Below are 26,245 nucleotides of genomic sequence, written 5' to 3' on the forward strand. Positions count from 1 at the left end.
TAAGAGTTTCTTAACTAAAAGCGGATCTAAACAGGAATGTTTTGAGACTGCTCTTAAAACTATGCAGGGATGAAATGCCTTTGAGCTCTTCAGGAAGAGAATTCCAGAGCTTTGGGCCATAGTGGCTAAAAGCACCCTCGCCAATCTTTAATCGGCTTTTAGGAATCACCAGTAGATTACTGTTTGAAGACCTGAGAGACCTGACTGGAACATATCTAACAATCATTTCACTTAGGTAAAGAGGGGCAAGACCATGAAGACATTTGTCAGATGTCAGCTGTTCAATAAGAAGGGCTGCTAGATGATTCTCAGCCAGTACTAAGTTCACGGAGGAGTACTTGCCATTTTTAGCATTGTAACTAATGGTTACATCTGCGTTAGATACATTGTTTTGCCTATATGTATCCAGATGAGAATCAGTGGCTCACGGACACGGTAATCCAAGTCACATGCGCGTTAAGCCATCTTGTTAAGACCCCACCCCTCCCCCGGGGAAGATGGAGTTCTGGATCCATAGTGCTGGGAATCTGCCGTCAGTACTGCAGAACCGACTAAACTATCCAGGAGAAATGGCGAAGGTGCGCAAGTATCTCGGTAACATCACGCTGGCCACAAAAATACTGCATTAAGCCGAAGGATCAATTTCAAAGGATCCTTATAATCCTCTGAAATTGCTTAAATATATTTTACTCCATGCAGTTAGAGTGGGACGTTTGCGCTGAATGTTTGCATGTTCACCGAAGAGTCTACTGGGACACCAGCAGCAAGACTGGGAGGCGTGAGGCGCGCACACACTCCTCAAAACAAACACACTCCCAAATTCTTCTTCTTATGGGCTATGAAAAGTGATGAATGCAAACTGAACCATAACCAATTTCACATTTCCATGTGTTAGGTTCATAAAATAGAAGGCGAAGTTCTGGCTCATAAAGAATTCTTTAATCAATCATCAGTTCCCTTCTAAACAGCCATTCTAAGCGGAGTCATCAGACAGACTATCCTGGTTGACGGAGCATTATGATAATCTAAAGTAATCCACTCTGTTAACTTGTGACTATACAGATCCCCTAGAACAAAATGATCTTTTTTGGGGATTAGCGCAACCCCACTCAGTTAGGAACATCATGTTTATGAAATGATTCCCCTGGTTACTGTGTTGTCATTGGTGCCTTCCCACACGCCCCTCCAGTTGTCACTGGTGTCCCGTCCGTTTGCAGAGAAGAGCCGGGCACCCAGCCTAACTCCACATCTGGGAGCAGTTAGGTAGAGTGTTTATAAAGTCGGGACTGCGTCTGGGATCCAGAAGGTTTCACAATGGGACTGAAAGTGCTGCTGGTGTTTCTGGGACTGCAGCTCTGCCTGTTCTGCCCCACTCGGTGCACAGATGCCGGGAGCCACGCGGCACTGCAGCTGAGCCGTCCGGACCGCGGCCACAAGGCCGAAGTGCTGCTGGCTGAGGTGAGCGCCGGGATCTTCCTACAGGATGCACGAGGAGACGTGGGGAAGGTGCAGTGGGCGAAGTGGTGGTTTGTGTGTCTTGGTGGGTTAAGATGTTGTATGGGTTTTTGTGTCACTGAACTGCAGTGTTATTTTTATGTATGCGAGCTAAACGCTCCCAGCATCTCATTTACATGGAATTCATCTGAAAAACGGGAAAACAGATCTGGTGCATGTGAGTTAAAATTATTCAAAGGTGAAAGACATGAATAACAAGCACAGTTTGTTGTGACAGGTTCCCCCCTTCAGAATGGGACTGAACTATATGGCTCCGAAAGACTCTGACGTCGTTGTTAAGGTATGACGGTCAGCCCAGGCAGTGTTAGAGGCACATGTTCACGCTTCTCTGGATTTTCCATTAGCGTTAGGTAGCTTGTTTGTGCATGTAAATAGTTAGAAAACCTAAAGATTTAATTATTCACTCCCAGAAAACAAAAACACTTTTTCTTCCTCAGCAGCCTGAAATGTTTCATTGTAATTTCAGCCCGTTTCCTCTGTTACAGGGTGATGTAATCCTGTAACAATACATACAGGCCACCTACGAGTGACCTTGGCTAGAATAGAGAGGGCAAGCTGACCACTCCGAGCTCACTGGGCTCTTGGGCAGGGGAGGGTTAAAGACAGACAAGCTCTAACAGAGCATTTCAAAGGATGAATAAGGAGGAAAAATGATGTGTTTTGGGAACATTGAAATATGTTAATCTATTCTAGCAGACCCACAAAATAAAATTCTGCTCTTTAAAAATAGGTCTGAATAGGTCCTAATTAAGGGGTTTTAAAACACATACCAAAAACTTGAAAAAGAACTGAAATGAAATGTTTTCTGTTTTTAGTTTCTTATAAAACAGTTGATACTTTCTTTGTGTAAATTCTCACACTGCCAAAACTGCCATTTTGTGTTGTATGGTAGAAATATACGAGAGTTAGACGACAGACGAAGAAGAAGAAGAAGAAACCGGTGAACCCCGGGGCCATGTCCGTACTAGCTGTAAGGACCCGACGGGGAAGTGGCGCTGAGCTGAACGATTGTCTCATTTCAAAAATGTTTATGAGGGTGTTGAAATTTCTCTGAATTCTCCCCTTCATTGTCATTTCGCAGATATCTCTTCCTGTAGCTGAGGAGAAAACACCAATTGTAATCCACCACGAACTGAAAAATGTATGAAGTGAAATGCTTTCAAAAGTTTATTTTTCTTGGGTAAACTTTCATACATTTTGTGACTTAATTTGTGTTATTTGCTGACTAGGAACACAAATCAAGAGTCCGACGACAGACAGAGAATAAGAAGAAGAAGAAGAAGAACCATGGGGCCTTGTCTGCAATAGCACAGGAAAGAGCTCCTGACCTGGTAATTTATAAGGGTTTTAATATTTCTCCGAGTTCTCCCCCTCCTGTTGTTACTTCACAGATATCTCTTCCCGTAGCTGAGGAGAGAGCACCAACTGTAATCCACCATGAACTGAAAAATGTATGAAGTGAAATGCTTTCAAAAGTTTTTTGGTTTTTTTTTTTTGGGTAAACTTTCATACGTTTTGTGACTTAATTTGTGTTATTTGGTGACTAGGAACACAAATCAAGAGTCCGACAACAGACAGAAAAGAAGAAGAAGAAGAAGAAGAAGACGAAGAAGAAGAACTCCGGGGCCATGTCCGTATTAACTGTAAGGACCCGACCGGAAAGTGTCGCTGAGCTGAACGATTTATGAGGGTGTTGAGATTTCTCCCAGTTCTGCCCGTCCTGTTGTCGTTTCTAGGCACTGCCGCTCTTTCTAGATGCTCAGAACACTTCGGGTGTGTTGTGTGTGTGCGCCCCTCACCTCCCTGACCTGTTGTGGATGTGGCCGGCTCCAGGGTGGTCCCATCTGCAGTCCTACTTAAGGAAGCCAGCTGCGGTGTCTCACTGCTGAGCTGTTTGTTGACCTACGCTATTCGTATTCGGTAGTGGGGGGAAAAGTGGACCTGACTACCCAGGGCCCGAGTAGGGAGAGGGGCCCATTTTGCTCATGTGCCTCGTTTACTGGCATTTATAGGGGCCCACTGACATTGAGAGTGTACAGGGCCCAGAATTTGCTGCAACGATCCTGGCAGTCAGCCTCTCTTATGGGTAATGTGTGGCGTTGTCCTGGTGTCTCGTCCCCATGCTTTCTCTCTAAAGTCTATTTCAGTGTGTTCACTCCTGTGCCGATCTGGTCGTTTCTCTATCCAGTTTTTGTTGGTTATCTTGGGGAGGGTTTTTTGTTACTTACCGTTGTGGTCAAAGGGCCAGCTACTTCCCCTGGCGTCCTCAGCTCGTTTATTACATTTTTCTTGAGTAGACTATTACACGTTCTTTTCTTTAGTCTTCTTTCGGTGCGTTTCCCGCAGTCCTCTTGGCGGAGGTTTTAGTTCTTTTATTTTCTGTGGAAAGGCTCTTGGGTTCTTTTATCGCGAAAAAAAAAAAAAAAACCTCACGATGGATTCTCTCGCGAGTTGCGTTACAAGTGCGTCCCTCGTTTGTCTGAGCTGTTGATGGAGTTTGTCTTTCAAAGCTCCTGAGGTGAAGCATAGATGATAGAACATGTTTTGTCTGTTCCTCAATACGTGCCAAATATGCTGAAAAAAGCCAATATATATAACATGAATATATTTAATGAATAATATAGGTAATGCATATATAAACTATGTGATGATTTGGGGAAAGTACATATTTTTTATATTTATATAAATACAATACAAACATATCTAATATCATTTTGGACTTTTGTTAATTGCATAATACAGTTTGATCTTGAACACTAAGGCTAATCAAGCAGACTTCAGTGTCAACAGCTGTGTCCTGTTGTCCCCGAATGCTCCGTATTTAACACACGTGTTTGCATCTTTCCCCTGTACGCCTGTTTTTAGACGAACACAGAGGGACCAAGATACGTCGACCAGAAGATCTCTCAGCCACAACCTCCAGGAGTAGCAGGTTACTGATTTGATCTTGCACTGATTCATCTATCTTTATGTAGATGGAGCGTCATGGTGATTAGTGAGAGACAGCTCAGACCACCACAGCACTACAGCCTGCCAGCAACAGTACATTCTGATTCTTTTTACAGAGAATTTTTAATAAATCACGTGCATTTAAGTCATAATATAAATAATTAAAAACAAGAATGTTTTTATTGAAATTGTTGAACATATAGGAAAACATATAGCCAATGTTATATTTTCAAATGACAGTAATAAATGACACAGGAACTTTTATCTTAATAATCCACTCATACTCTTCTAATGTATTATAGCTGTTATTTTGTGCAGTTCCAAAAGACACCACTAAGTGGCAGCAATTACCAGGCAATTTGTTTGTGTTTGGGAAATTAAATGAGTAAACACATAGACGCATTGTTATTGTTGTTGTCTGTTTTTAAGTAGATGAAGAAATCCTCCAGTAACAGTTGGAAGACTCTGCACTGTGCTGGAAGTGAAGGATCTTGTGTTTGAGGCTTCCTGCCAAACGGTCCTCCTCCTCTGAATGTTTGGAGAATGTGGAAGTGTGTGTGGTGAAGACACGCACTGGTGGTTAAGTCTTCCGAGTTTTTTACCCTGGTGACTGGGTGGTTTCCTGAGTTTTATATGCCAGGAAAGCCAAACCCAGAAGTGTATAACGTCACATAGCATGCCACTGTAGCCTAGAGGTCTAGAGGTAAATCACCAGTAGTAGCGCATGGACATTGATTCTGTTTGTCACTGCTATGCTATGAGTACACTCAAACAAAATATAATAGAGGAGTTAGTTATGAGTTTGAGTTAGACGTAACAGGGAACATTTGGTGATGTGTTGTTTGCACCAGTCTATGGTTGGCCTGTGTTTTGGTAATTTTTATATACCCATATGTTTGGGGTCCCAGACCCCCTGATGCTGTATGTGTAGTAATGACAATAAAATCACATTTATAATGAACAATTTTTCAGATATTTTTAGTAGTAATTACAACACAGTCGATGATACACGAGTCATTTATGTTTATGTTTCTGAAATATGAGCTGTGCTAACATCAAAGGCTTTTATTTTTGCATAGCATCTGCTGCTCTGTGTGTGTGTGTGTGTGTGTGTGTGTGTGTGTGTGTGTGTGTGTGTGTGTGTGTGTGTGTGTGTGTGTGTAGATTAAATTGCTAGCATATGTCCAACTACACCAAGACGAACAATCTGACAATCGAGCACATGAAAACACAGTCTGGCATGTTTAGGACATGTTTAGTCTTAGAGCCCAAACAGAACTGTAGGGGACTTTGTACAGAGGACATGTTGAAGTTGGTAAGTCAGAATCATGGTTTTATAAAGTAAAAATGAGGCAAAGCACATGAGTGTTTTGACTTGATTATGGTGGTGTTTTGCCCCAGCAGTTGTTTAAACACCAGTCAAGTCCAAGTGGAGACAGGTTTTGACACGAGCACTTGGGACATAGCATGCAGGAGACACAGCACAATAACAAAGGTGGTGCAATTGATCGTTGTCCAGTCAAACAGAAACAGAAAAGTCTTAACAGTATCTAAAATAATTGAAAACCAAAAAATAAAGTTTGGTATGAACAAGCATTTTATAGAGGCATATATAAACAGAGAGAAAGGTTCAGAAATTTAACAATAGCATATTCATGCTTATGCATTGTTTGGTGTTTGTAATGTGTATAGACATATCAAAACATTCGGTTATCCTAGAAATTAATTTCCGGGAAGGACACAGAATTCCGCATTTTTCCGCGTTGTTCAGCGCACAGACCTGTGACACTTACTGAAGCTGAACTCTTCCTCTGTCAAGTGACTGCTACCAAATGATTAATAATAATGAAAGTGCTGACTGAGTCCATCAGCCGTTCGTATGGGGAACCCAAACTGGAAGTGTTGGAACCGAAGATGCTGATGTGCACTGCTCAGCCCGTTCTGGAGGGAGGCTGGAGATGTTCCAGTCAGCCCCGTGGCGGTTGAATGCCGAGCTGAATGTTCGGTTGTTATCAAAGAATGTTTGTCTTCCTTCCTGCCTGCACATCCTCTTAGGAACATGGCCGACCACAAGCACATGTAAAGCCACAGAGCTATAATTATTCGGAAACGTTCGCCTCGTGTTTCTTGAGGCAGAAACCCCACGCACACCAGACGAAGCTCGTCCACCTCTGCCGTTTTTGCAAGTTTTTTGTGAATAGCTACTCTGCCTCCCCCTCCCGCTCTCTTTCTCAATAACACACACACACACACACACACACACACACATAAAGGTGTTCTCTCTGCGAGCTCTCTCAGTATTTGTGACCAGATCTACCCTAGCTTCTCAGCCAGCTAGGCAAGGTAAGAGATCACACTCTCATATCAATATCAGCCCAATATCAGCATCATACATTAGAAGCTTACATATCTGTAAACATGTCTGGGCTTATAGAAACATTTTAAAGGGTTTAAGGTTTGAAGTGTATATTGCGAGTAAGAATGTACCGAGATGAAATCATCATTTGTGAAAACAAGTTTTAAATACATTCAGGCATTCAGCTCCTCTTTGAAGACAGGAATAGTGTAAATGTACGTGCCTTATTTGACTGGGCAGGACTCCTCAACTTTCCTGACCAGGGTATTCGTGAAGGGCTAGAGAAGACACTGGTGCACCGTGAGTGCAGTGGGCATTCAGGAGGGCACAGATGCAGTGAATGTCCATGATACACCATCTGGAATTAATACTAGACATTTGGAAAGTGTTTTCCGACAGTGTGTTACAGTACAGCAGGAATGCCAGGAATTCTGTTCTTCCGTGCATAAGGCAATCTGGGATACTGTCTGGTTCCCATATGCGCAGGGAGATGTTAAATGAGAAATAATCAATACTCATGTTGCAAATATTCATGTCATGTTAAACACACGCTAGTGCAGCTAGTCATGGACTCAATATTTGCTATCTTCACAAAAAAATAAGTCCTGCAAATATATGAGCAAATATATGAGTCCATCCATAAAAACTGTAATGCAGGTGTTGTTTGTACTTCTGTGAGTTGATGCAATCGTGTGTTTTATGTAATTTTTGTGGTAGCTGAAAGTGGTTATCTAAAGTGGGATGACGTGGAAGATCGTTGGAGAGCGTTATTGGTCTACTTCAGAGAAGATGTTTTCTATCTGTGAGAGCTGGGTTTAATCCTGGGTGTGGTTTTCTCTCTACTTAGATTTTAGAAAGGAAAAAAAAGTTGTTTTTACTTCTTTAAGCACGTACTAATCAAATTGTTCAGTCTCCAAACATTTTAATACAATTCCGGACTGTGCGGCGAATAACCGCTGTTGTTCTGCAGACATCATAACGAGAATGGACTATGTAGAAGAGGACTACGACTACGCCGAGAATAACAGCTACAACTTCAGCTATGACGACTACCAAACCATGTGTGAGAAGGACGACGTGCGCTCCTTTGCGAGAGTCTTCCAGCCGGTGGTTTACGGGCTGTGTCTGGTGGTGGGCGTAGCGGGCAACGCGCTGGTGGTGGCCGTGTACGTGCACGCCAAGCGGGCGAGGACGCTGTCGGACGCGCTGGTGGTGCACCTGGCCGTGGCGGACCTGCTCCTGCTGCTGACCTTGCCCTTCTGGGCGTCGGCGGCCGTGCGCGGCTGGGAGCTCGGGGAGGCGCCGTGCAAGCTCGTTTCAGCTTTGTACACGGTCAACTTCACTTGCAGCATGATCATCCTGGCGTGCATCAGCCTGGATAGATACCTGGCGCTGACACCCGCGACGAAGGACGGGAGGCTGGGCCGGGCGTTCAGGAAGGAGAATTCGGCCAAGCTCGGTCTGGTCGTGTGGGCCACCGCCTTCCTGCTGGGGATCCCCGACCTGGTGCTCTGCACGGTGAGGGACCTGGCCAACGGGCGGGTGTGCATGGCCGTGTACCCGTCGGACGCGGCGCTCCAGGCGAAGGTGACGGTGGAGGTTCTCCAGGTGGTGCTGAGCTTCCTGGCACCGCTGGCGGTGATGGTGTACTGCTACACCCGTGTGGTGCGCACGCTGCTGAGCCTCCCGCTGGACAGCAGGGGGAGAAGGAGGTGGCGGCCCGTCCGTGTGCTGCTGGTGGTGGTCGGGACGTTCGTGCTCACGCAGCTGCCCTACAACGTGCTGAAGTTCAGCCGCACCCTGGATGCGATGCACGCGTTGGTGACCCACTGTGGGGTGAGCAAAGCCCTGGACCGGGCGGTTCAGATCACCAGGAGTCTGGCTCTGACTCACTGCTGCCTGAACCCGGTACTCTACGCTTTTATCGGCGCCTCCTTCAGACAGCGTGTGCTGAAGTTCGCTAAAAGCGTCGGCCAGTGGAGGAGATCGGCACGGAGACAGGTGGAGGGGGGAGTAGACATGTCTTTCAATTCCAATTCACACTCCCCAAAGACCAGCAGCTTCTCCATATGATAATATATACAGGAAACAAGTGTCACCTCACTGAACATTACTGAATCAGTGTCCATAAACAAATCGGCCAAGCTCTGATATTCTGTGGACTGACCCACACAATATAACGAACTGAAAAAGATGTTTGGGTCCTATGGTCCACAAAAAAATGTATAAAAGATGTTTATCATTATTATTGATAAAATATTTACATTTTAAAAATATTTTTGATATACATACATTTAAGAAAAATACCCACAATTATAAATATTTACTCTGCATACGTATATAGGCTATTCACATTCTTATGTACGTACACAAAGATTCATATCAGATTATGGGCAAACGTATCATAACTGTTTTCATGTAGGCTAGTTATTATTTTTGTGACTCCCAAAACCACAATCTTTTCCGTTTTTGAACATTTGTGGAAAAAGCCTTTTGGTGAACTGCGAAATAAATAAATTCACTGGCTTGGTGAATTACGAAATAAAAGTATTGCAAAACTTTACAAGCTTACACAAGCGAACATGAGGAGGCGCTATGACACCAGAGGTTGTCGACACCGGAAATATTCTTCATACAGGTATACACTAATATTTTGTAGGCGGAATAACAGCGGTGACAACGATCTTGTTTCCATCTATCAAGGCACGTGGGCGTTTCAGTATGAGTATATACATCCCGAGCATTTCGGTACTTGGGACCATATGTTCAGGGAATTTCCATCTGGCTATGATGAACAGCACAGGGAAATTTCTTTTAATCAAGCGATCAAACCATGAAAGGGACTGAGAAAAAGCGATCGACCTTTAATGAGTAGAAAGCTAAACCATCTGAATAAGCCTTGACTTACTGATTTACAGTAAGTGATCAGATCAGACCTCGGTGATCAGATCACAAGGTTTGAAAGTGTAAAAATTAAGGAAGCCAATTTAAAAAGGAGGAAATGTTTGATTTGTGAATGAAAATCAGCGGACGTGTGTGACTGTATGTGGTTTCAGTTTGTGCACTCAAATGTTAAAGCATTCTGAATGTTGATGTGGTTTGTTTACTTAGAAGTGACCTCTAGGAAAGTAAGAATAAGGCTATATGACTATGTGCACTTCTTTCTTACCATAATCAAATTGTAGTTGAGGAAGAAAAGAAGTCTCTACTTCAAATGGCTCATCTTATCCCTAACTGGGGGTCACACCTAATGACCTGTTCATTTACCTCTATGCACACAGTATGACTAAAGAGAAAAAGCAATGCAAAGTTTTTTTTTGTAAATTGGAGATGTGTGCTGTGCCTCAGCTGTCATGTGGTACTACCTTCGACTGAGTTATCATAATAAACATGATCCAGTTTAAAGAGCAGCACAAACACCTCTTGTCATGAACCTCCTCCCAGCTGAGAGTCGGAGGGATGAGGAGTGTGTGGGATCGTTTTCCTGACCTCAGGCCCACAGAGTCGGACATCACTGAAGGACTCTCACAAGCCTCAACTGAACGTTAGGGGTCTGTTACCTGAAACTCAAAAGAGGCGAGAGGTCATGCGAAATGGCACTGAACCAAGACACTAAAAATTAACAGCAGGGTGAGTTGAAGCAGCGACATGCGTCTTTGTGATGTGAACTTGGCTGCTCAACTAAGACATCTACCTTCACACGCAAAGATGGTGCAGCTGTCAAATTTGCTACAATAATCAGTCATGGCACACCATTCCCGATCAAGGCACGCAGTGTTGTTGAATTCATGCCCAGACAAACCTGTACCAGTGTACAACCCCTGGAGTCAGTTCTGATGACCCATAACTGTTGATAAATGTAACCAGTCTTAGTCGGGAGATATTCGCGTTAACATATTTTAAGAATTAACCCCGATCTCATATGGAAACTCTAGAAAGTCCAAATCAACAATTACTCATATACTTACAGCAAACCATGCCAATTTAATGCCAACCTTTTAGCATGCTAAAAAATATCTTTCCTCATCTGACTTTTGTTGATTTACTGCCATGTTCAAGATCTTTACAATTTTGCAGTACGCACCTCTTTTGAGAGGGAGTTTACAGACATTCTTATACAGCATTTCCTCATACAGTATGCAGAACAAATGTGCTAGAATGTGCTTTCAGACAAGCTCTTCTGAGGTTACATTGGTGAGAAACACATCAGCTTTCATCAGATCTGAGATTCACAAAAGGTATACTTCATGTCTTCAGAGGACAGTGAAGTATTCTTGAACCTACCCCACAGAAGAGAATGTCTGACTAACATTAATTATTAAACATTTCAGTGTTCGGGAGCTGAAAAACTAAACAAAACAATTTTGAGGTGGTGAAATGTTTTAGGTTAGTTGGACTCTAGCACCCTCTGTTGTACAAAAGTTTACCAGTATAATAGGTTTCTTTTAAACTAATCCACAGCCTCAACAGACTGTTCACTTCACAACAGACTCATAGTCCATTCGTTTACATCTAACTCCATAAATATTTACATTACTGTCTTGCATACATGCAGAAACATTCTCATGAGATTTTGAAGGAACCATATGGTAACAATGATTCCACTGTTTAACCCCAAAAGATAAAGTACAAATAAACAGTCCTTTAAAACATTCCTCCAGGTTGTTGGAATAGACCCTGATTATGCAGATTTATGTGCAGAGCTGTGTGTATGAATGTGATATTTGAGAAGGTAACCTCTTCATTACCTCACATCAATTATATAGCTACAGAAAGTAGAACGGTCACCATGGCCATAAAAAAATCATTTTTAATGCTTTCTTAGCCAACTCTCCCACCCCACTCCCTTATGAGGACAACAGGTCATGCACTGTGTCTACAGCACCATATTCTTCATCTTACAAACTAAGGGGTAAAAAAAAATTGACTTAACTTCCAGATGACCGTATAATTCTACTTTTTAAAATACCGTGACTGTGCTATTGATGTTGTACTATAGCATGAGGAACATTGGGCCATGTGAGATTGTCACCACTGTAAACCAAATTACGCTGGATTGGGCAGCCTAAGCATAACGATTTAAGCGATTAGTTTAAATGTGGGCTTTCGTATTAACCGTGTTAGTCACGCAGCACAACATGGGAAACAAAATAGGTATGTTACATACACATGGCTCAGTTAACTGAAAACACAAACTTGTTAATGCCCAAATCAGAGTGGTTTATGTGTACTCCACCCCCCAAAAACTGAATTTTCACAATATTCACTTATGCAATAGTGTTTTATATGAAACTTTTGATTAAAAAAATGTGCAAAACAAACCCCAAAAATGCTTTGATTAGGCAAGAGTTAGGAAGAAAGCAGACATTCAAAAAAGTGCTACAAAAGGCACAAGTGTTCAGTCAGTTCAAAAGACCTAAAGATCAAGGCAGCTGAACAGAACATTCATTTAAGAAGTTTCAAAATTATTTAAATTAGATACAATTCTGTATGAGCAACTTATTGTACAAAGCAAACACTTTCATTTTTTTCTCGAAAGCTTGAAATAAGGCAGCACCAGCAGTGTTCATATAAATGGTAACAAAAAAATACAATATGGAACAAGCTCTAATGACTGGATATCCAGTGAGTGAGGACAATGGGAGAAGCCCATATCTCTACAGACATGCTGAAAGGACACACACACACGCACGTGCGCACACAAACACACGCACGCGCGCGCACACACACACACAGCATGTCTGTTTATCAGCAATCTTTACTGAAGCATTATGCTACTCATCAGTGACTAAACATTCACTTTTTAACCACTGATGGTACTGAAAGTAAATAAATCAGTATTTCTCAAAGATGTCGCCGTCAGTGACATCACAGGAAGGGCACATTTAAACATTTATGTGAATTAAGGGTAAACTGAAGGGTGTGGAGATCACCAAGCATTTGCTTTGAAATTTGGGCAACGGCAGCGTTCTGGCCGTGGAGCGTTGCCATGGAAAAGAGGATGACTTCTATTCAGAGCAAGCCGTGCCAGAACCCAGTGGAGCATTAAGGTTCCTTTAATAATTAAGAATCTGTACATCGAAGAGGTCACACACTCCTTCATTGTCGTCCAGGTTGAAGTTGTAATCCACACCAGGGTTGGGTGACAGTCGCAAGAGGGGAAAAACTACAGAGACAAAAAAAATTTAGAGACTCACGCATGGCAGTGTAAGGAGGGATCTACAGTGATTCAGATGAGATTAAGCACACGGCTTCCTTCAGTCCTGGCATAACCAGAATATTTAGACTCTCAGGTTTTTACAGTAACACACACACACACACACACACACACACACACACAACGATCATAGCTAGGAGTGACTAATTTGGACACAAGGGGGCAGTGAGCAGCAACAGACTAGTTCACAGCACCTACATAATTCACCAATCGCAGCGGAACTTACCATCTGATGACATGAGCTCGTCTATGAGGTCAGCAACCCCTTCAAAACACAAACAAATTTTAAGCGAAACAATCGGATATTAAAGGACATCTCACACACACACACACACACACACACACACACGTCAGGACATGTCCCAGTTGAATCAAACAGCCGGTGAAGCAGTAAACACTACTGTGCTGCAGCAACATTCTGCACAGGCTCCCACCTTCTCTCTCCTCCTTCATCTGGTCCACAGTGCTCAGTCTCAGCAGGCTGCCCACATCCAGCATGGAGGGCCCGTCCTGCCCGTCCAGCTCCCCGTGTGCCTGACCCACCTCAGTACCAACCAGGGGCTCCTGCATCAGCAGACACTGGCTGACTGGGGACTCAGGATGGCACTCTTACAAAGGGAGGGGGGAATCAGATGTAAGCACAACTAGATGGAAATGGAGGAATCATATAAACTTAAAATATGATCTTTACAATCATATTGAGGAGATATACACAGATACATACAGATATATTATAGATATTTAATAAACATAGATGTTTATTGATTCACAAGCGGAAATTATCATGCAAGAGTAGCAACATAAGATAGAGATTAATAGTCAGACAAAATTACGCAAATGCCCAGTTCCTGCAAATCTATGCATTAGCAAGAAAACAGGTCACACTGACGCATGTACCCATATGAACATCAGGAGGAGAGGAGGAGGGTGTGACGTGGTGCTCAGACGCCACCGGGCTCTTCAGCTGGCCGGGCCCCAGACCGCAGGAGTCTGATGATGAGATGGCGAAGCACTGTTGGCTGGCGGGCGTGTGGGGCGGCGTGGGCATAGCGTAGGACTCGTCCGGGGGCGGGACCGAGAACACCACGGGCCTGGAGCTGCCGGTCTCCCTGTTGATCAGCATCACTTGAATGGGAGCCGACTGACTGCGCAGGTTTACCTGGTATCTCTTCAGACCGTTCTGACCCTAGAATAACAAAGTATAAAACAAACAAACAAACAAACAAAAAACGCAACACCGTCTAGTCAAAATATGTTCACTAGTTATTCGCCTGCCTGGCACAGACTGCTCCAGTCTTGGCTGCTGGCATTTTGAATATTTTTGGGTTGTGTTTGTTTTTTTTTTTTACATGTACCATCTCAGGCACTGGAACCTCTAGCTGAGTCCCTGCAGGTGCCATCACTGCCAGAAGGGTATCGCCACTGAACACATCACATATATCCTCATGTGTCACATAACTATATGTACACAAAGTCAAGGAAAACATGACCAAAGACTTGGACCACAGACTATGTTCTTCAAGGGATGTGCAAACAGAACATAAAACGGGCTACTCTGTTCAGAATTTTGACAAGAAAAGCAAACAATTTATGATCAAAACCACCACTGGGCACTAGATGTCAAACCTAAGCTTGGAAAAAATAATTGAAATGTGTGGAAAGACAAAATGTTGGTGGGCAAAGGGGCCTGAAAATCTAGCATCAAGTGAGATGCTTAGATTACATACCAGAAAAACTGGACTCTCAACAAATGCACATTACCACAGTTGAGCACTCATATAATTAGTGCTACTTTTTCAAACAATGGTGCTGGAATTTCACATTTTTCCAGGTAATTCTTAAGGTGTTGAGCTTCCAATGAAGGTAAACTGGTAAATCTGGTAAAATGGTGATCTCAATTTGTTAATAAATTGGGTTATATGATTCCAGCTTTTATATCCAGGAAACTGGGCTAAAAGGATATCTGTGGTTATCTGGGTCTTCCTTCAGGTGTTTGTTGCTCTGCTGTAGACATTCTTTTTGAACATCCAGTTCTCTCTCCTGTCTCTCTAGCTCGGATATCTGAGCCTTCAGAAGTTCCACCTGTTCCAAGATCTCCTGAGGTTGGCAGCCAGAACTCTCCCCCCTGATTAAGAATGAGATGAGGTTTGAACAGCTAATATTAACAGCAGCAAAGTGCGGAGGACATAGCCTGAATTTTAAAAGGCATCACTACGCCCATCACATATTCAGGCATCACTATGCAGAAATGTCGGTCTTCGCGCTTACTTCCACTGGATGGTGTTTTTCGTCTTCTTCTCGATGAGACCTATCCCTTCAAGCACATTCGTGATGTCGTAGATTCTTCTCTTCTGTCTGACAGCTAAAGTGTCTGCAGCCTGTAATTAGGATCGCACAAAAACCAGTACACATCTCACACCACCAAACAAAACAGCTGGCACAACAAGAGACCCCCAGTGTGAACATGTACTGTCAGATTAGCAATTAGGTTCCCAGGTAGACAAAAGAGGAGGGGGAGGGGGGGCGCAACTAGAATCTATGTGGTGGTGGATAACCAGTTAGGTGCATTTTATGTCAGAAAGGTTTTTCAGTGTTTACCAGAAAAAAACAGACTGTCCTACGTCCTCAACCGCTTCTGCTTATGAGCAGACAGGCAAGTTAGCGAACATTAACATTTTAGCTAGATATCCAAGCCAGCAAGACAACTCACTGCTAAATCAAACCCAAGATCACCTGCCAGGAACCTCAGTGAAGCCCATGTGCCAGCGTCCAATCTCGGCAACACGTTAAACCTGAGTTAGTTTGAGGCACACAACAGGCTACCTGGATGTGCGTGACTACTCCTCTAAGGTCAGCCAGCACACCTGGAGAAGTGACCACACACAGCCACGGTGAAGGCAGGTACACGTTTGTTCACCTCAGCACGTTGTCCACTGGCTTGGTTAACTAGCGAACCTCGACCCATTTAAGGAAAAGTTGGGACGGTTAGGCAACAAACTTTACCACTTTTAAGTCCAGTACTCCGTTCTTGGACTCTTGGAGCAGCGTCACAAATTTGATAGTGAGGAGACCCAAACTCTTCTCATGGCGACTGGACCCGTTCGGAGCTGCGTGCGAAAGGCTGCTCAGTTCAGCCATAGTTTCAGAGACTCCGCGACTATATCCGAAATATACTACCGCGACCATTCAGGTTTGCCTCGGAGGAAGCGGTTATCCATCCAGGTTACCCACAACTAATTAAATAACGGAGAAGGGGGGGTTAAAAAAATACCCCCCATTCATGGTATTTACCTCAGAGTAACAACTGTGCTCGGGGGATTTTAAATGAAAGGAAATGACGTTCAGTTACCGTTACCATAGCAACATCACGGCTTCGGCAGTTGCTCAACACCAAAAAAGACCAAAAGAAACAAAAGTGTTATCGTAAAATAATTTAATGAGTCGTCAAGTTATTTTCAGGCGTCCGCAAAACAACAAAATTACACCTTTCATTTAATCGTTCCAAGGAAAGAAAACGAAGTGTTCGTTTATGATCCCAAGAGCACTTGAAAGGGCAAAACATGGCCCGTATCCAAAATGCTTACAAACTGAAATAACAGCCAAATACAATAAAAGTGCATTTCATGATTTGCAGCACTTTACCAAAAATATAACAAAAAATTATACAAATTCACAAGTGGTCCGCCCCCAAGCGTCCTCCAGACTAAAAACTCAAGGCATCCTTCTTGTACTGGTCATTGTTGCAGCGTGAGACATACACTGCGACAAAGTTAAATTTCAAAATAAATTGTGTAAATAATTACCAAAATACTACATATACTTCATCTGTGACTAAAAGGCACGTCTGAGTGTTGTTTAATGGAAATAACGTGTTTAGAAGTCTCGGAGCACATTGGTGAGACGCCTCATTTTCTCCTCCATGGCTCTTTTGTTGGTCTCGGTTTCCTCCAGGAGCTGTCTCATCTCATCTTCCACCTGGAGCACCTGAAGAAAACACAACCAATCAGCACCCCGGCCTACATGCAGAGATTGATCTATAATCCTCATTCCAAATTGGTTTATGCTCCGTACTTCAACAGATCCGGCTGCTCGGCCTCACACAGTGTTAGAAAATATGTAAAAAGGACACCGGCTGTCTTAATCACAGTCATCATCTCAGTGTATAAAGAGTAGCATCTGGATTGCGTGGGAATCACAATATTGCAAATTAGCAGACGGGGAATACAGCACTGCCCAATAACATCTCTGAAACAATTCCATATTTGGTGTCATAATGACAAACAACATAACCTGACTGATGTGAAACCCAAAATGAAGACTTCATCGCAACAGTGATGCATGAAATGTATGCGAGGAACGGTTCTACACTGGTGTACCCTCAGGTTGGCTTGTTCTAGCTGTTTCTGTTTTTCATTAGCCAATCGTAGCAGTTCAGTCTGATGGGAAGCCTGTATCGACTCCAGCTGCCTACGGAAGGCGTCGTCCACACAGTGAAGCTTCTCCACAGCTGCCCTGAAAGAGATCGATGTTAGGAGGACGTCAGCAAAACAGACACGGTGCGAAAGTGGCTCTTCGGGTGGCCATGCCGAGCCACCTCTCTGCTCTTACTTGTGTGCCTGGACGGCTTTGTCCCTGTCCTCCTGTAGAGCACTCTCCTTCGTGTCGAAGGCGTCCTTCATGCGTTTCACCTGACTCTCCAGCCTGCCAAGAAGGTCCGCCTTGTCCTGCCACTTTCGGCTCGCGGCACTGCCGTGGTACAACAAGTACAGGTCGGCGTTATCGTCGTGCTTATCATCATTATTACAATGACAAGACTGTCAGAACACAACACTGCCATGAAGGGAAATAAAACAAAACAACACTTGGGGACTTTGTCGGTAAGTCCAGGGACACACCAAAGTGACACTGCAGGACAGGAAACCTTCTAATGAAGAGCTGAGATCTGACTCTTACCACTTACCAAACTTCTTCCTTTCATAAAATTGGATACAGCAAGGTAATAACAAATGGCCCTCCTGTTCTCTAGAGATCTAACACAACATAATTACTCTTTGTGCAGCAAACGTAATGTTATATTGCACACGTTAGCCCAGCACACTGGCTCAGCAGGTCAAGCTACAAATTGATACAAAACCCTGTTCTATATTATTAAATTTAGACTGAACCAGCCAATCCGAACCGATTGTGGCTCCTACCAACACCGATTCAATCCACAATTTGCCAAAACTTACAAGGACTAGAGCCAATGATGCAGAACACAGTGAGATCATGCAATGCTCAGTCACTAACACCATCGAACAACCGATAGTTGGGTCAGTGTGTCGCTAGCCAAAGAGAGAGTGGGGTTAGGTAATGTATGCACACACACACACACACACACACACACACACACACACACACACACACACACACACACACACACACACACACACACACACACACACACACACACACACACACACACACACACACACACACACACACACACACACACACAACTGGCCACTAGGTACCTGTAGGCTTCCTTGAGCTCATCCAGCTCAGCATCTTTGTCGAGGAGCTGCTGTTTGAGCTCCTCCTTCCTGAGGCCGAGTTTCTCCACTGCGTCTCGGAGTTCGGTGGACGTGGTGGCTTCCTCCTCCAGCTGCTGCTGCAGTCTCCTCTGGGCCTGCAGGTTCTCCTCACGCACACCACGGAGCTGCTCATCGCGCTCCTGCACCGCCTGACGGGACACGACGCCACGTTTGATCTTGTCCTACCTGTGCGTTCTCTGAGCACTTCATTACGGCTGCAAGTGAGATCACCTCTTTTAGCTTCCGAATCGTGTCCGTCTGATCGTCTACCATCTTCGCTTTGATCCTGAGTGCATCATTGTCTCTCTCGTTCTGTTTCTTCAGGCTTTCCAGCTCAGTGGTCAGGACCTCAATCTTAGCCTCCAGGCGACCTCTGTCCTGAGAGAGTGAAGCTCCTACACAAAACAGCGAGGGCGTTAACGTTTAACAAAATGTTAACGGTTTGACAACGACGTTGGCTTCTTCCTCATTGCGGTCGGTGCGGTGTGGGACCTTGCTGTGCTAGCTCCTGCCCCCAGATCCTCCTCTCTGCACGCAGCCCTTCTATGACCGACTCCTGGGCAGTCAGCTGAGAGATCAGCTTTGACTTGTCCTTCTTCAGGAGTTCCAGCTGCACACTCAGACGCCTGTCGTCTTCGGTCTTCGCCTCGAGCGTCCGTACTCGTGCCTTCGACACAACAGAAGAAGAGAAACAAAGTGGGTATTTAAAAGTTTCCAGAGACACACAAACTGAGCAGATTCATCTAATAAAATACAGTAAAGCTGAGATAACTGAATTCTAAGTTGAAATAAGTGAAACGCCGCCACACCTTTAGTTCCGTCACAGCGTGGTGTTTGGCTTTGATGAGATCAGCTATGCGAGCTTTCTGCTCTTTCACCATGGCCGTGAGCTCCTGCACCAGAGAGCTGGACTGTTTCTCTCTCAGCTGACGCTCACTCAGAGCGGACTTCACCTCCTGGAGCTCAGCAGACACGTGGTCAAAGCCTTCCTTCACCTGACCCCATGCACAGCAAGGCACACGCACGCACGCACACACACACACACACACACAATGGCATTAGAGTTCAAATGTGCCTTTTGTAGTGAAAATCATTCTTTTCCTGCTAAGCAATGCATGTAAATCATCTTCTGGTGTAAGAACAGTAATTAAATCTTTGTCAGGTAGTTTATTTGTATGGCTAAAGCACTACGGTAGTAAAATTTGCTAAAACAAATTTAGCATGTCATAATATTTTCATATGAAATACACCTAGAAAACTAGCTTAATCTTGGTTACACGTTGTCCCGCACACGTGGAAACACACACTGATGTTACAATTACACTCATCAAAGCCAGAGGCCATCCCCAGGCCTACCTCGGAGAAGCGCTTCGCTTCAATGGCGAGAGCCATGCGGAACTCGTCCTCTAGGGCGGCGTAGTGGAGTTTAGCCTGGGCTAGCTGCTGCTCCGTCTCGGCCTGTCTCTGGGCGTGCCTCTGCTCCGCAGCCGTCACCGCCCTCCCGACGGCCTCCTGGAACTCGGGCCCCCCGGGGAGCAGCCGTGACCCCAGCTCCTTCCTGAAGCGCACGCGGGGGAAAAACTACTGTAGCTAGAAAACTGGGAGGCAGTATGATTCAAATGCTTCATTTGCAGCCTCAGGCCTGTGGCTTTATTTACTATATTAAAACAGCACTGGGCTGACATGTCTACACTTTGACACCTCGTCATTTCTCGTCCAGATTAAAATGGACTGTGTAAGACTTTTCTTGGGGTTAATTCTTTTTATGGATATGTTTCTGTGTTTCTGTGTGTGTGAGACGTGCACCTGTGCGCCTCCTCTCTGGAGGTGAGCAGCTCCTGCAGGTGCTGCAGCTTGTCTTTGTACTGCTTCACAGACGCGCGGAGTATCTCCACCTCCCTCTTCAGGACAGCACTCCTGTTTTCCAACTCCTGCTTCTTCTTCATCTGGCAGGAGAGACGGGGCAGGTGCTCAAATGTGGCTCACCACGAAGCCAAACCACGTTAACCTTCCCATGACACCGCTGGGCTCTGCCTGCTAGCCCCACCGAGGGAGCGCGTTGGGGGCATTACCGCCTCAGCCTGCCTCGAGGCCGTGCGGGCCTCCTCCTGTGCCACGCTCTCCTCCAGACTGCGTAGCGCCCTCTTGTGGAGGTCCTCCCGGCTGCGGAGCTGCTCCACCTGCTCCGACCACGTCCTACACCTTTCCTCCAGCTCCTCCACCCGAGACTGCAGCTCCGCCCGGTCCGAGCGCTCCTTCAGTAACAGCTCCTTCAGTCTACATGTACGGCAGTATGAGAACACTGTTTTAGTTTACGGTTTAGTTTTTCTTTAGACGTTTGTTTGAATACTGATCAGTGCAAATTTAAGAAAAATTGCCACAAGAAAGATCTCTTTCTAGCGATTACACACTACAATTCAAACGCATGTTTTCAAACTCAGATTACAAAGTTATCAATACAATTTCATGAATTCTATAATCACCTATTACAAACTGTACATTTAATAGACATATAAAGCGTAAACCCCATCATATTCTGGCAGTTTTAATGGAGTTTACTCTGGCTGGTATGAAGACAGCATCACTGATGAGAACATACTGCAGAGGCGGCAGTAATGTTGTGATGGACGATCTACGGCTGACGCACTCCCATTAACACGTTACCTCTGGGCTTCTCCTTAAGAATGATTTATCACCACGTAAGAAGGGGCTGGAACTCTAGACTAGCACAGTGGCCATCATCTCTCCACAATAAGAGTCTCATCCATATGGAGTTCTTGCCCTTTAATCTACCTGAGCTCGGTGATGAGAATATTGATTTACCTACAAGTATCATAATAAGCATCACTGTACTTATAAGAATAGAGGTTAGATTTGTGGTGGTAGTAGAAACTTCAGTCAATATTTTCCACAAAAAAAAAAAAACACAAACTATTATGAAAAAGAAAAAACTGGCATTTACTTATTTTATTCTTCTAATAACTGTAGACATACAGAAAAACAGGAAAATCCCTTTACACAGAGGTGATGTACTCGAATGTGCAGTTTGGATATGAGGAAATGTTTCTCCTCAGTCCAAATGCTCATCTGTCCATGTGAACGTGTTTGCACGGACAGGTGAGAAACGTTTCCTCATCACCTCTGTGTAAAGGGATTTCCGTTTTTTTTCTGTCCGTGCGAACGCGCTCACCTGTCCGTGCGAACGCGCTCACCTGTCCGTGGTGTGCATGGCCAGACTCTGCAGCTCCCTCTCCTCAGTGGCCCGCGTCTGCAGACCCTGCACCTGCTCCGTCAGCTTCCTTACGGCCTGCTCCGCCTTCCAGCGCCGCTCCCGCTCCTGGTCTCGCTCCTCCACTATGGCCTGCACACATACGTGCACACACACACACACACACACACACACACACACTTCTCTACACAGACCCATTTACATATTGAATAACACTACAGATGGCCACAGCGGGTTTGCACACCCTATACGTTTCCTCCTCGGTTTGATGGGGCCCTTTGTCTGGAGGGCCGCGGTCTGTCCTGAGGCTTCTCCTGGCAGGGGCTGTGGGCCCCTGGTCCTGAACAGCTGCTCTCTGACGAGAACCAGCAGGGAGCTTTGAGCTCCGTCGCTTCTGTGGGTCTGCTTCACTACAGCGAACAGGGACATCAGACGAGCTTCATTAATCAAGCAAGACAACTAGAATATTAGCAAAGACTAATACATATAATTATAATATTAGCAAAGAGTGTTTGACCTAGCGAGATGAAAACAAGGACTTGCTCTAAAATGCTTCTGGCATTTTTACTAATTTAACCTGAAAATATCTAAGACCGGATTCTTAACCAGAAACGTGAACTACACATGTAAACCCAAACCAAACAACAACTCCCAGTTCTAGATACATGAATGATCCATCACTGCTCTTTTGAGAGGCATTACATTGAAGTTCGGTGTAAACCCGACTTTTCCAGCTTTTTCTAACAATAAATCATCATTAAAATGCAGGAGCAGAACAAGCATTATTGCCTTGACTCCAACAAAGCCAAACGAACTGGAGTTAAACTTGATGGTAGAGTAATCACTCATGTCTGAGAGCAATCGCAAATGGGGAGGAGTTAGGACTTGATTAATTACAGGATCAGATCAAAACTTTGCCTCCTCGGAAAAACAAGTTCCCTTATGACTCGGAGGCTCAAAGTCTGGTATACTGTAGGCTGAGACACTGTAATGGAGAGTTACTGCACCTGTCAGACCCCTTGAGTTTGCCGTGTTTTACCACCTGCTTCCCTCTTGGACCTCTGGGACAGGGGATTCTCGAGCGTACCCGGTTTTCTTTTGTGCTGTCACATTCGCTCTCTGAAGTTTGATCAGTGTCTCTTTTGGCTTTCCTTACCGCAGACTGCACAGCAGTGGTTGCGTCAGGACCACGGCCCACTGAAGCCTGGCACAAGTAGAACCTCTTGGTAAAGAGAGAGACGGAGGGAAGCTCAAGTGTGTGAATTAAGACTTCCCACAAGCCCCTGCTGTACCTTGCTGAATAGCTGGGTGATCTGCTGCTCCAGTTTCTCAATGCGCTGCTCATTTGCTTGGTTTCCTGAGGTGGAGTCCACTCTGTGTGGGCCAGGCTGCGATTTCTCTTGCATTGTCATTTCATCAGGCATCCCCAAAGCCCTACCGCGGTGCCGGAACTGGGTCAGAAGCTCATCGATCCGTGGAGTGGGGACAGAAGCATCTGGATGGACCTTTGTAATAGAGAAAGCCAATGAGCCGTGTCATCATTCACACCGATGAGGACTTATGGCGGGGAAATGGGTGTACCGGCACGTCGCTGACACTAGTGCCTGTGGAGATCAAGAACTCAAGAAAGTCTTCCAGTCCAGGAACATCCATTAGGCTCTCATTGCCTGAATTAGAGGGGTTACCCTGACGATCATCTCCATCCAGAGTGGAGACTTGATGTAGGGACTGTAGAACCATCTCCCTGTAGCCTATGGGAGAAAGACGGTACAGGACCAAAGGGTTATGTCATGCAGTAAGATACACTCAAACGATTGAGCACACGATGGAATGCATTCCTTAACGATTATGTCTGATTTCAACTACAACAGTGCATAAACAAGTGTGCGAAAATGGAATTCCAGTACACTTCATTCATAAGGTCCTCCCAAAGCAACAAGGGCTTTAGTCTAATTGTACATGCGTGCTGGCAGTGACCACGCTGCAGTGAGTCGTTCGTTTTTAATGAATGGTGGACGCACTACGCGGCAAAAGCAGCTGGACAGCTGGTGGCATGAAGAGAGCAATCTGAGCGATGTGGGGAAAAAAATCAGCTCTGCTCAACAGTATGCAAATGACCCATGGCACATGATGGTGATAACCAATAAGAAAAGATGCTCTCTTGATCCCAGCATGCTAAACTGACTGTGGTTCCTAATTGAACTGGAAAATAGACAGATTAGCAGGTCACTTAGCTATGCAAATTAAATATGGACCAGTTTTTGTTATGTATTTTAATGTACTGGAAAATCAGACTAGCTATTTAGCTAAGTTGCACAGCAATACCCTAACCACACAATTCAGTGACAAATTGCCTGGCATCGCTTGCTTGCTTGGAAATGTCCACCAAGTTATTTAACAATGTTAATAAAAGAATCTGAAATTTAAACCGAATCATTTTATTTTCCTGAATATTACTTTGTGATTACCATTTTTTTTTACATTGCAGTATTTTTCTAGAAAGATGAGAGGGTGAGCTGGAAGGGGGGTGAACAGGAGGAAGGGGGGAATGGGTAGACTTGAGGTTAAGATGACGACAAACCTGGCACTGCGCACACCGGATTATCAGCCCCATCTTTGCTGAGAGTGACATCTCGTAGACTGTGCAGTCCCACCAGGCACTGCAGCAGATGGGCCATGCTGTCCACACGGTTGCTGTGGAGCTGGAGGTGTTTCAGTTTGTATTCAGCCCCGTGCAGATACAAGAACCCTGTGAATCAACAACAGGGTGGCAGTCATGGAATGAACAGACAGGCTGAAGCTTCTTTAATTAAATTTTACTACATGGAACGTAACAGACAAAATAGGTTAGTTTTGTGTGACAACTGTCATTCACTAAAATTAAATACAATACAAAATTTTAGTCAATGTTTTACTTACCAGTGAGGTCATTTATTTTATTGTAGGCCAAGTTCAGCCTTGTGAGGTTTAAGAGGCCATTGAGACCTAAAAAAAAAAGGTATTATGGTTTATCTGTTTGATAAACATGTTTGATTAACCTTCCAGGAATCAGAACAGGCAAAAATAACAGATGCACTTTTTCAATTTGAAAATTCTTGAGGAACTTTACCTTCCACCTTGGTGATGTTGTTGCAAGACAGGTTTAAAGTGCGCAGTGAAGATAGTGAACCAAGGCCCTCAATACGAGAAATGTGATTGGATGAAAGATCCAGATGTCTGATGTGCCATGCTGATGCCAACCCTTCAATCTTTACCAGTCGATTACAGTGGAGATTTAAAGATGTGATGTCGGACTTCAATGGGACCTCCAACAAACTATAAAAACAGACACATTTACAGTTTTAAAAACTATACAATTACAATACTAAACACTAATTTCAACACACTTGGCAATGCAGACGACAACTTATAAAATGGTCAAGTATGAAGTTTACCTGGAGATTCCTTTATCAATCAAGCATATCTCTCCAGCACCCATGGCCTGTCTTGAGACCTGCTTAAAAATGGCAATACTAAATAGACAAACCTGAGTTTGGTTATGATACATCACATTTTCGCAGCTTTTTTTTGCTAAAAACGTTTGTCAAACCACCTATATATATAATCTAGCTGGTCCTATTCCTCATGTTTTTTTCAAGTACATGAAACACTAGAACTGAATGAGACGGTTCACTACATTAGCGTCAGCTAACTAATCCTGAACGAATTATTCACTTTCTAGCTAAAATTGGGTAATTTGACAACAAATATGTAACTTCAGACTGTTTTTCAGGCATAAACGAAGCAAAACAAAGCAGGGGGAAACTTATCATATCCAAATCCGTCGTGTGTTTGTAAGTTTGCGAGCTAACCCGCTAGCCTAACTACGGGCAGCCTGGCTAGCTAACTGGACAAATGGCTGCAAATATCCAGTTAACTTCGAGGTTAATGTCGTGTTTACGGTCATTTAAAATAAACATTTAAGCTCTCTTACAGACTGGTGGAGCCGCTGGTGTTATTAGTTGAAATATTATAGATAGCCTAGCTGGGCTTGCTAACTACTGGCGGTTAGTAGCTAACAGTTATTGTTTTGCAACCGCTACACATATATCTGTGTTTATCAGTGCAGTAACGTATTTAAGATGTTTACGGTAACTGGAAACGACATTTCTGTAATAATGTACGGCGTAATGAACTAAACGTACCCTGCTCAGATAAACGTCATTACAGTTGTGTCAAGAGCTCGGAAACACCGTTTTCCCTCATTTGAAGTTAAACCTCCCGCTCACACACACACACACACACACACACACACACACACACACACACACACACACACACACACACACACACACACACACACACACACACACACACACACACAGCCGTAATGGACTCCAAAAGTAAAATTCATTTAAATATGTAAC

General features: G+C 44.3%; 4 protein-coding genes across 7 annotated transcripts; 2 read left to right on the forward strand and 2 right to left on the reverse strand.

Annotated features, from left to right (window-relative positions):
* Window positions 1-1,234: 1,234 nt before the first annotated feature.
* Window positions 1,235-5,421, forward strand: LOC143474673 (uncharacterized). Of its 2 annotated transcripts, none has more exons than XM_076972191.1 (8): window positions 1,235-1,458; window positions 1,733-1,795; window positions 2,408-2,485; window positions 2,597-2,656; window positions 2,745-2,846; window positions 3,063-3,158; window positions 4,381-4,447; window positions 4,894-5,421. In XM_076972191.1, the coding sequence occupies exons 1-8, from the start codon at window positions 1,315-1,317 to the stop codon at window positions 4,914-4,916; spliced, it is 633 nt and encodes a 210-aa protein (XP_076828306.1). In that variant the 5' UTR covers window positions 1,235-1,314; the 3' UTR covers window positions 4,917-5,421. The 2 variants fall into 2 exon arrangements, with proteins under 2 accessions (XP_076828306.1, XP_076828307.1); XM_076972192.1 differs by having other exon boundaries at window positions 1,236-1,458; window positions 4,897-5,421.
* Window positions 5,422-6,541: 1,120 nt separating this feature from the next.
* Window positions 6,542-10,230, forward strand: ackr4a (atypical chemokine receptor 4a). Of its 2 annotated transcripts, XM_076972169.1 has the most exons (3): window positions 6,542-6,807; window positions 7,538-7,622; window positions 7,791-10,230. In XM_076972169.1, exons 2-3 carry the CDS (start codon window positions 7,562-7,564, stop codon window positions 8,891-8,893), a joined length of 1,164 nt encoding a protein of 387 aa, XP_076828284.1. In that variant the 5' UTR covers window positions 6,542-6,807; window positions 7,538-7,561; the 3' UTR covers window positions 8,894-10,230. The 2 variants fall into 2 exon arrangements, with proteins under 2 accessions (XP_076828284.1, XP_076828285.1); XM_076972170.1 differs by lacking the exon at window positions 7,538-7,622 and having other exon boundaries at window positions 6,545-6,807.
* Window positions 10,231-12,860: 2,630 nt separating this feature from the next.
* On the reverse strand, window positions 12,861-16,370 carry e2f5 (E2F transcription factor 5). The gene is made up of 8 exons (XM_076972168.1): window positions 16,041-16,370; window positions 15,306-15,415; window positions 14,997-15,162; window positions 14,393-14,497; window positions 13,935-14,223; window positions 13,472-13,645; window positions 13,264-13,302; window positions 12,861-12,986 (listed from the first exon to the last, which is right to left on the reverse strand). The coding sequence occupies exons 1-8, from the start codon at window positions 16,221-16,223 to the stop codon at window positions 12,877-12,879; spliced, it is 1,176 nt and encodes a 391-aa protein (XP_076828283.1). The 5' UTR covers window positions 16,224-16,370; the 3' UTR covers window positions 12,861-12,876.
* Window positions 16,371-16,455: 85 nt separating this feature from the next.
* lrrcc1 (leucine rich repeat and coiled-coil centrosomal protein 1) lies at window positions 16,456-26,163 on the reverse strand. 2 transcript variants are annotated; one of them, XM_076972171.1, is made up of 20 exons: window positions 26,024-26,163; window positions 25,274-25,332; window positions 24,949-25,154; window positions 24,759-24,824; window positions 24,421-24,588; window positions 23,421-23,590; window positions 23,132-23,344; window positions 22,847-23,043; window positions 22,084-22,249; window positions 21,823-21,971; window positions 20,683-20,887; window positions 20,417-20,556; window positions 19,967-20,168; window positions 19,420-19,605; window positions 19,103-19,277; window positions 18,842-19,005; window positions 18,551-18,759; window positions 17,646-17,783; window positions 17,414-17,549; window positions 16,456-17,021 (listed from the first exon to the last, which is right to left on the reverse strand). In XM_076972171.1, exons 2-20 carry the CDS (start codon window positions 25,315-25,317, stop codon window positions 16,911-16,913), a joined length of 3,045 nt encoding a protein of 1,014 aa, XP_076828286.1. In that variant the 5' UTR covers window positions 25,318-25,332; window positions 26,024-26,163; the 3' UTR covers window positions 16,456-16,910. The 2 variants fall into 2 exon arrangements, with proteins under 2 accessions (XP_076828286.1, XP_076828287.1); XM_076972172.1 differs by having other exon boundaries at window positions 25,274-25,351; window positions 26,024-26,060.
* Window positions 26,164-26,245: the final 82 nt, after the last annotated feature.

This window comes from Brachyhypopomus gauderio, chromosome 14 (genome assembly GCF_052324685.1).
Source record: "Brachyhypopomus gauderio isolate BG-103 chromosome 14, BGAUD_0.2, whole genome shotgun sequence".
Classification (NCBI taxonomy): domain Eukaryota; kingdom Metazoa; phylum Chordata; class Actinopteri; order Gymnotiformes; family Hypopomidae; genus Brachyhypopomus; species Brachyhypopomus gauderio.

Excerpts from the sequence above, each read along its gene's own strand:
- ackr4a (XM_076972169.1), top strand. The coding sequence starts at position 7,562 with ATGACGTGGAAGATCGTTGGAGAGCGTTATTGGTCTACTTCAGAGAAG. Across the intron at positions 7,623-7,790 it reads AGAGAAGATGTTTTCTATCT|ACATCATAACGAGAATGGAC; the intron begins GTGAGAGCTGGG and ends GTTGTTCTGCAG.
- lrrcc1 (XM_076972171.1), bottom strand. The coding sequence starts at position 25,317 with ATGGGTGCTGGAGAGATATGCTTGATTGATAAAGGAATCTCCAG. Across the intron at positions 23,044-23,131 it reads TCACCCAGCTATTCAGCAAG|GCTTCAGTGGGCCGTGGTCC; the intron begins GTACAGCAGGGG and ends TACTTGTGCCAG. Across the intron at positions 19,606-19,966 it reads AAGCGAAGCGCTTCTCCGAG|GTGAAGGAAGGCTTTGACCA; the intron begins GTAGGCCTGGGG and ends GCATGGGGTCAG.
- e2f5 (XM_076972168.1), bottom strand. The coding sequence starts at position 16,223 with ATGGTCGCGGTAGTATATTTCGGATATAGTCGCGGAGTCTCTGAAACT. Across the intron at positions 15,163-15,305 it reads AAAAACACCATCCAGTGGAA|GGGGGAGAGTTCTGGCTGCC; the intron begins GTAAGCGCGAAG and ends ATTCTTAATCAG. Across the intron at positions 12,987-13,263 it reads CGAGCTCATGTCATCAGATG|TTTTTCCCCTCTTGCGACTG; the intron begins GTAAGTTCCGCT and ends TTGTCTCTGTAG.
- LOC143474673 (XM_076972191.1), top strand. The coding sequence starts at position 1,315 with ATGGGACTGAAAGTGCTGCTGGTGTTTCTGGGACTGCAGCTCTGCCTG. Across the intron at positions 1,796-2,407 it reads ACTCTGACGTCGTTGTTAAG|AAATATACGAGAGTTAGACG; the intron begins GTATGACGGTCA and ends GTTGTATGGTAG. Across the intron at positions 2,486-2,596 it reads GGGCCATGTCCGTACTAGCT|ATATCTCTTCCTGTAGCTGA; the intron begins GTAAGGACCCGA and ends GTCATTTCGCAG.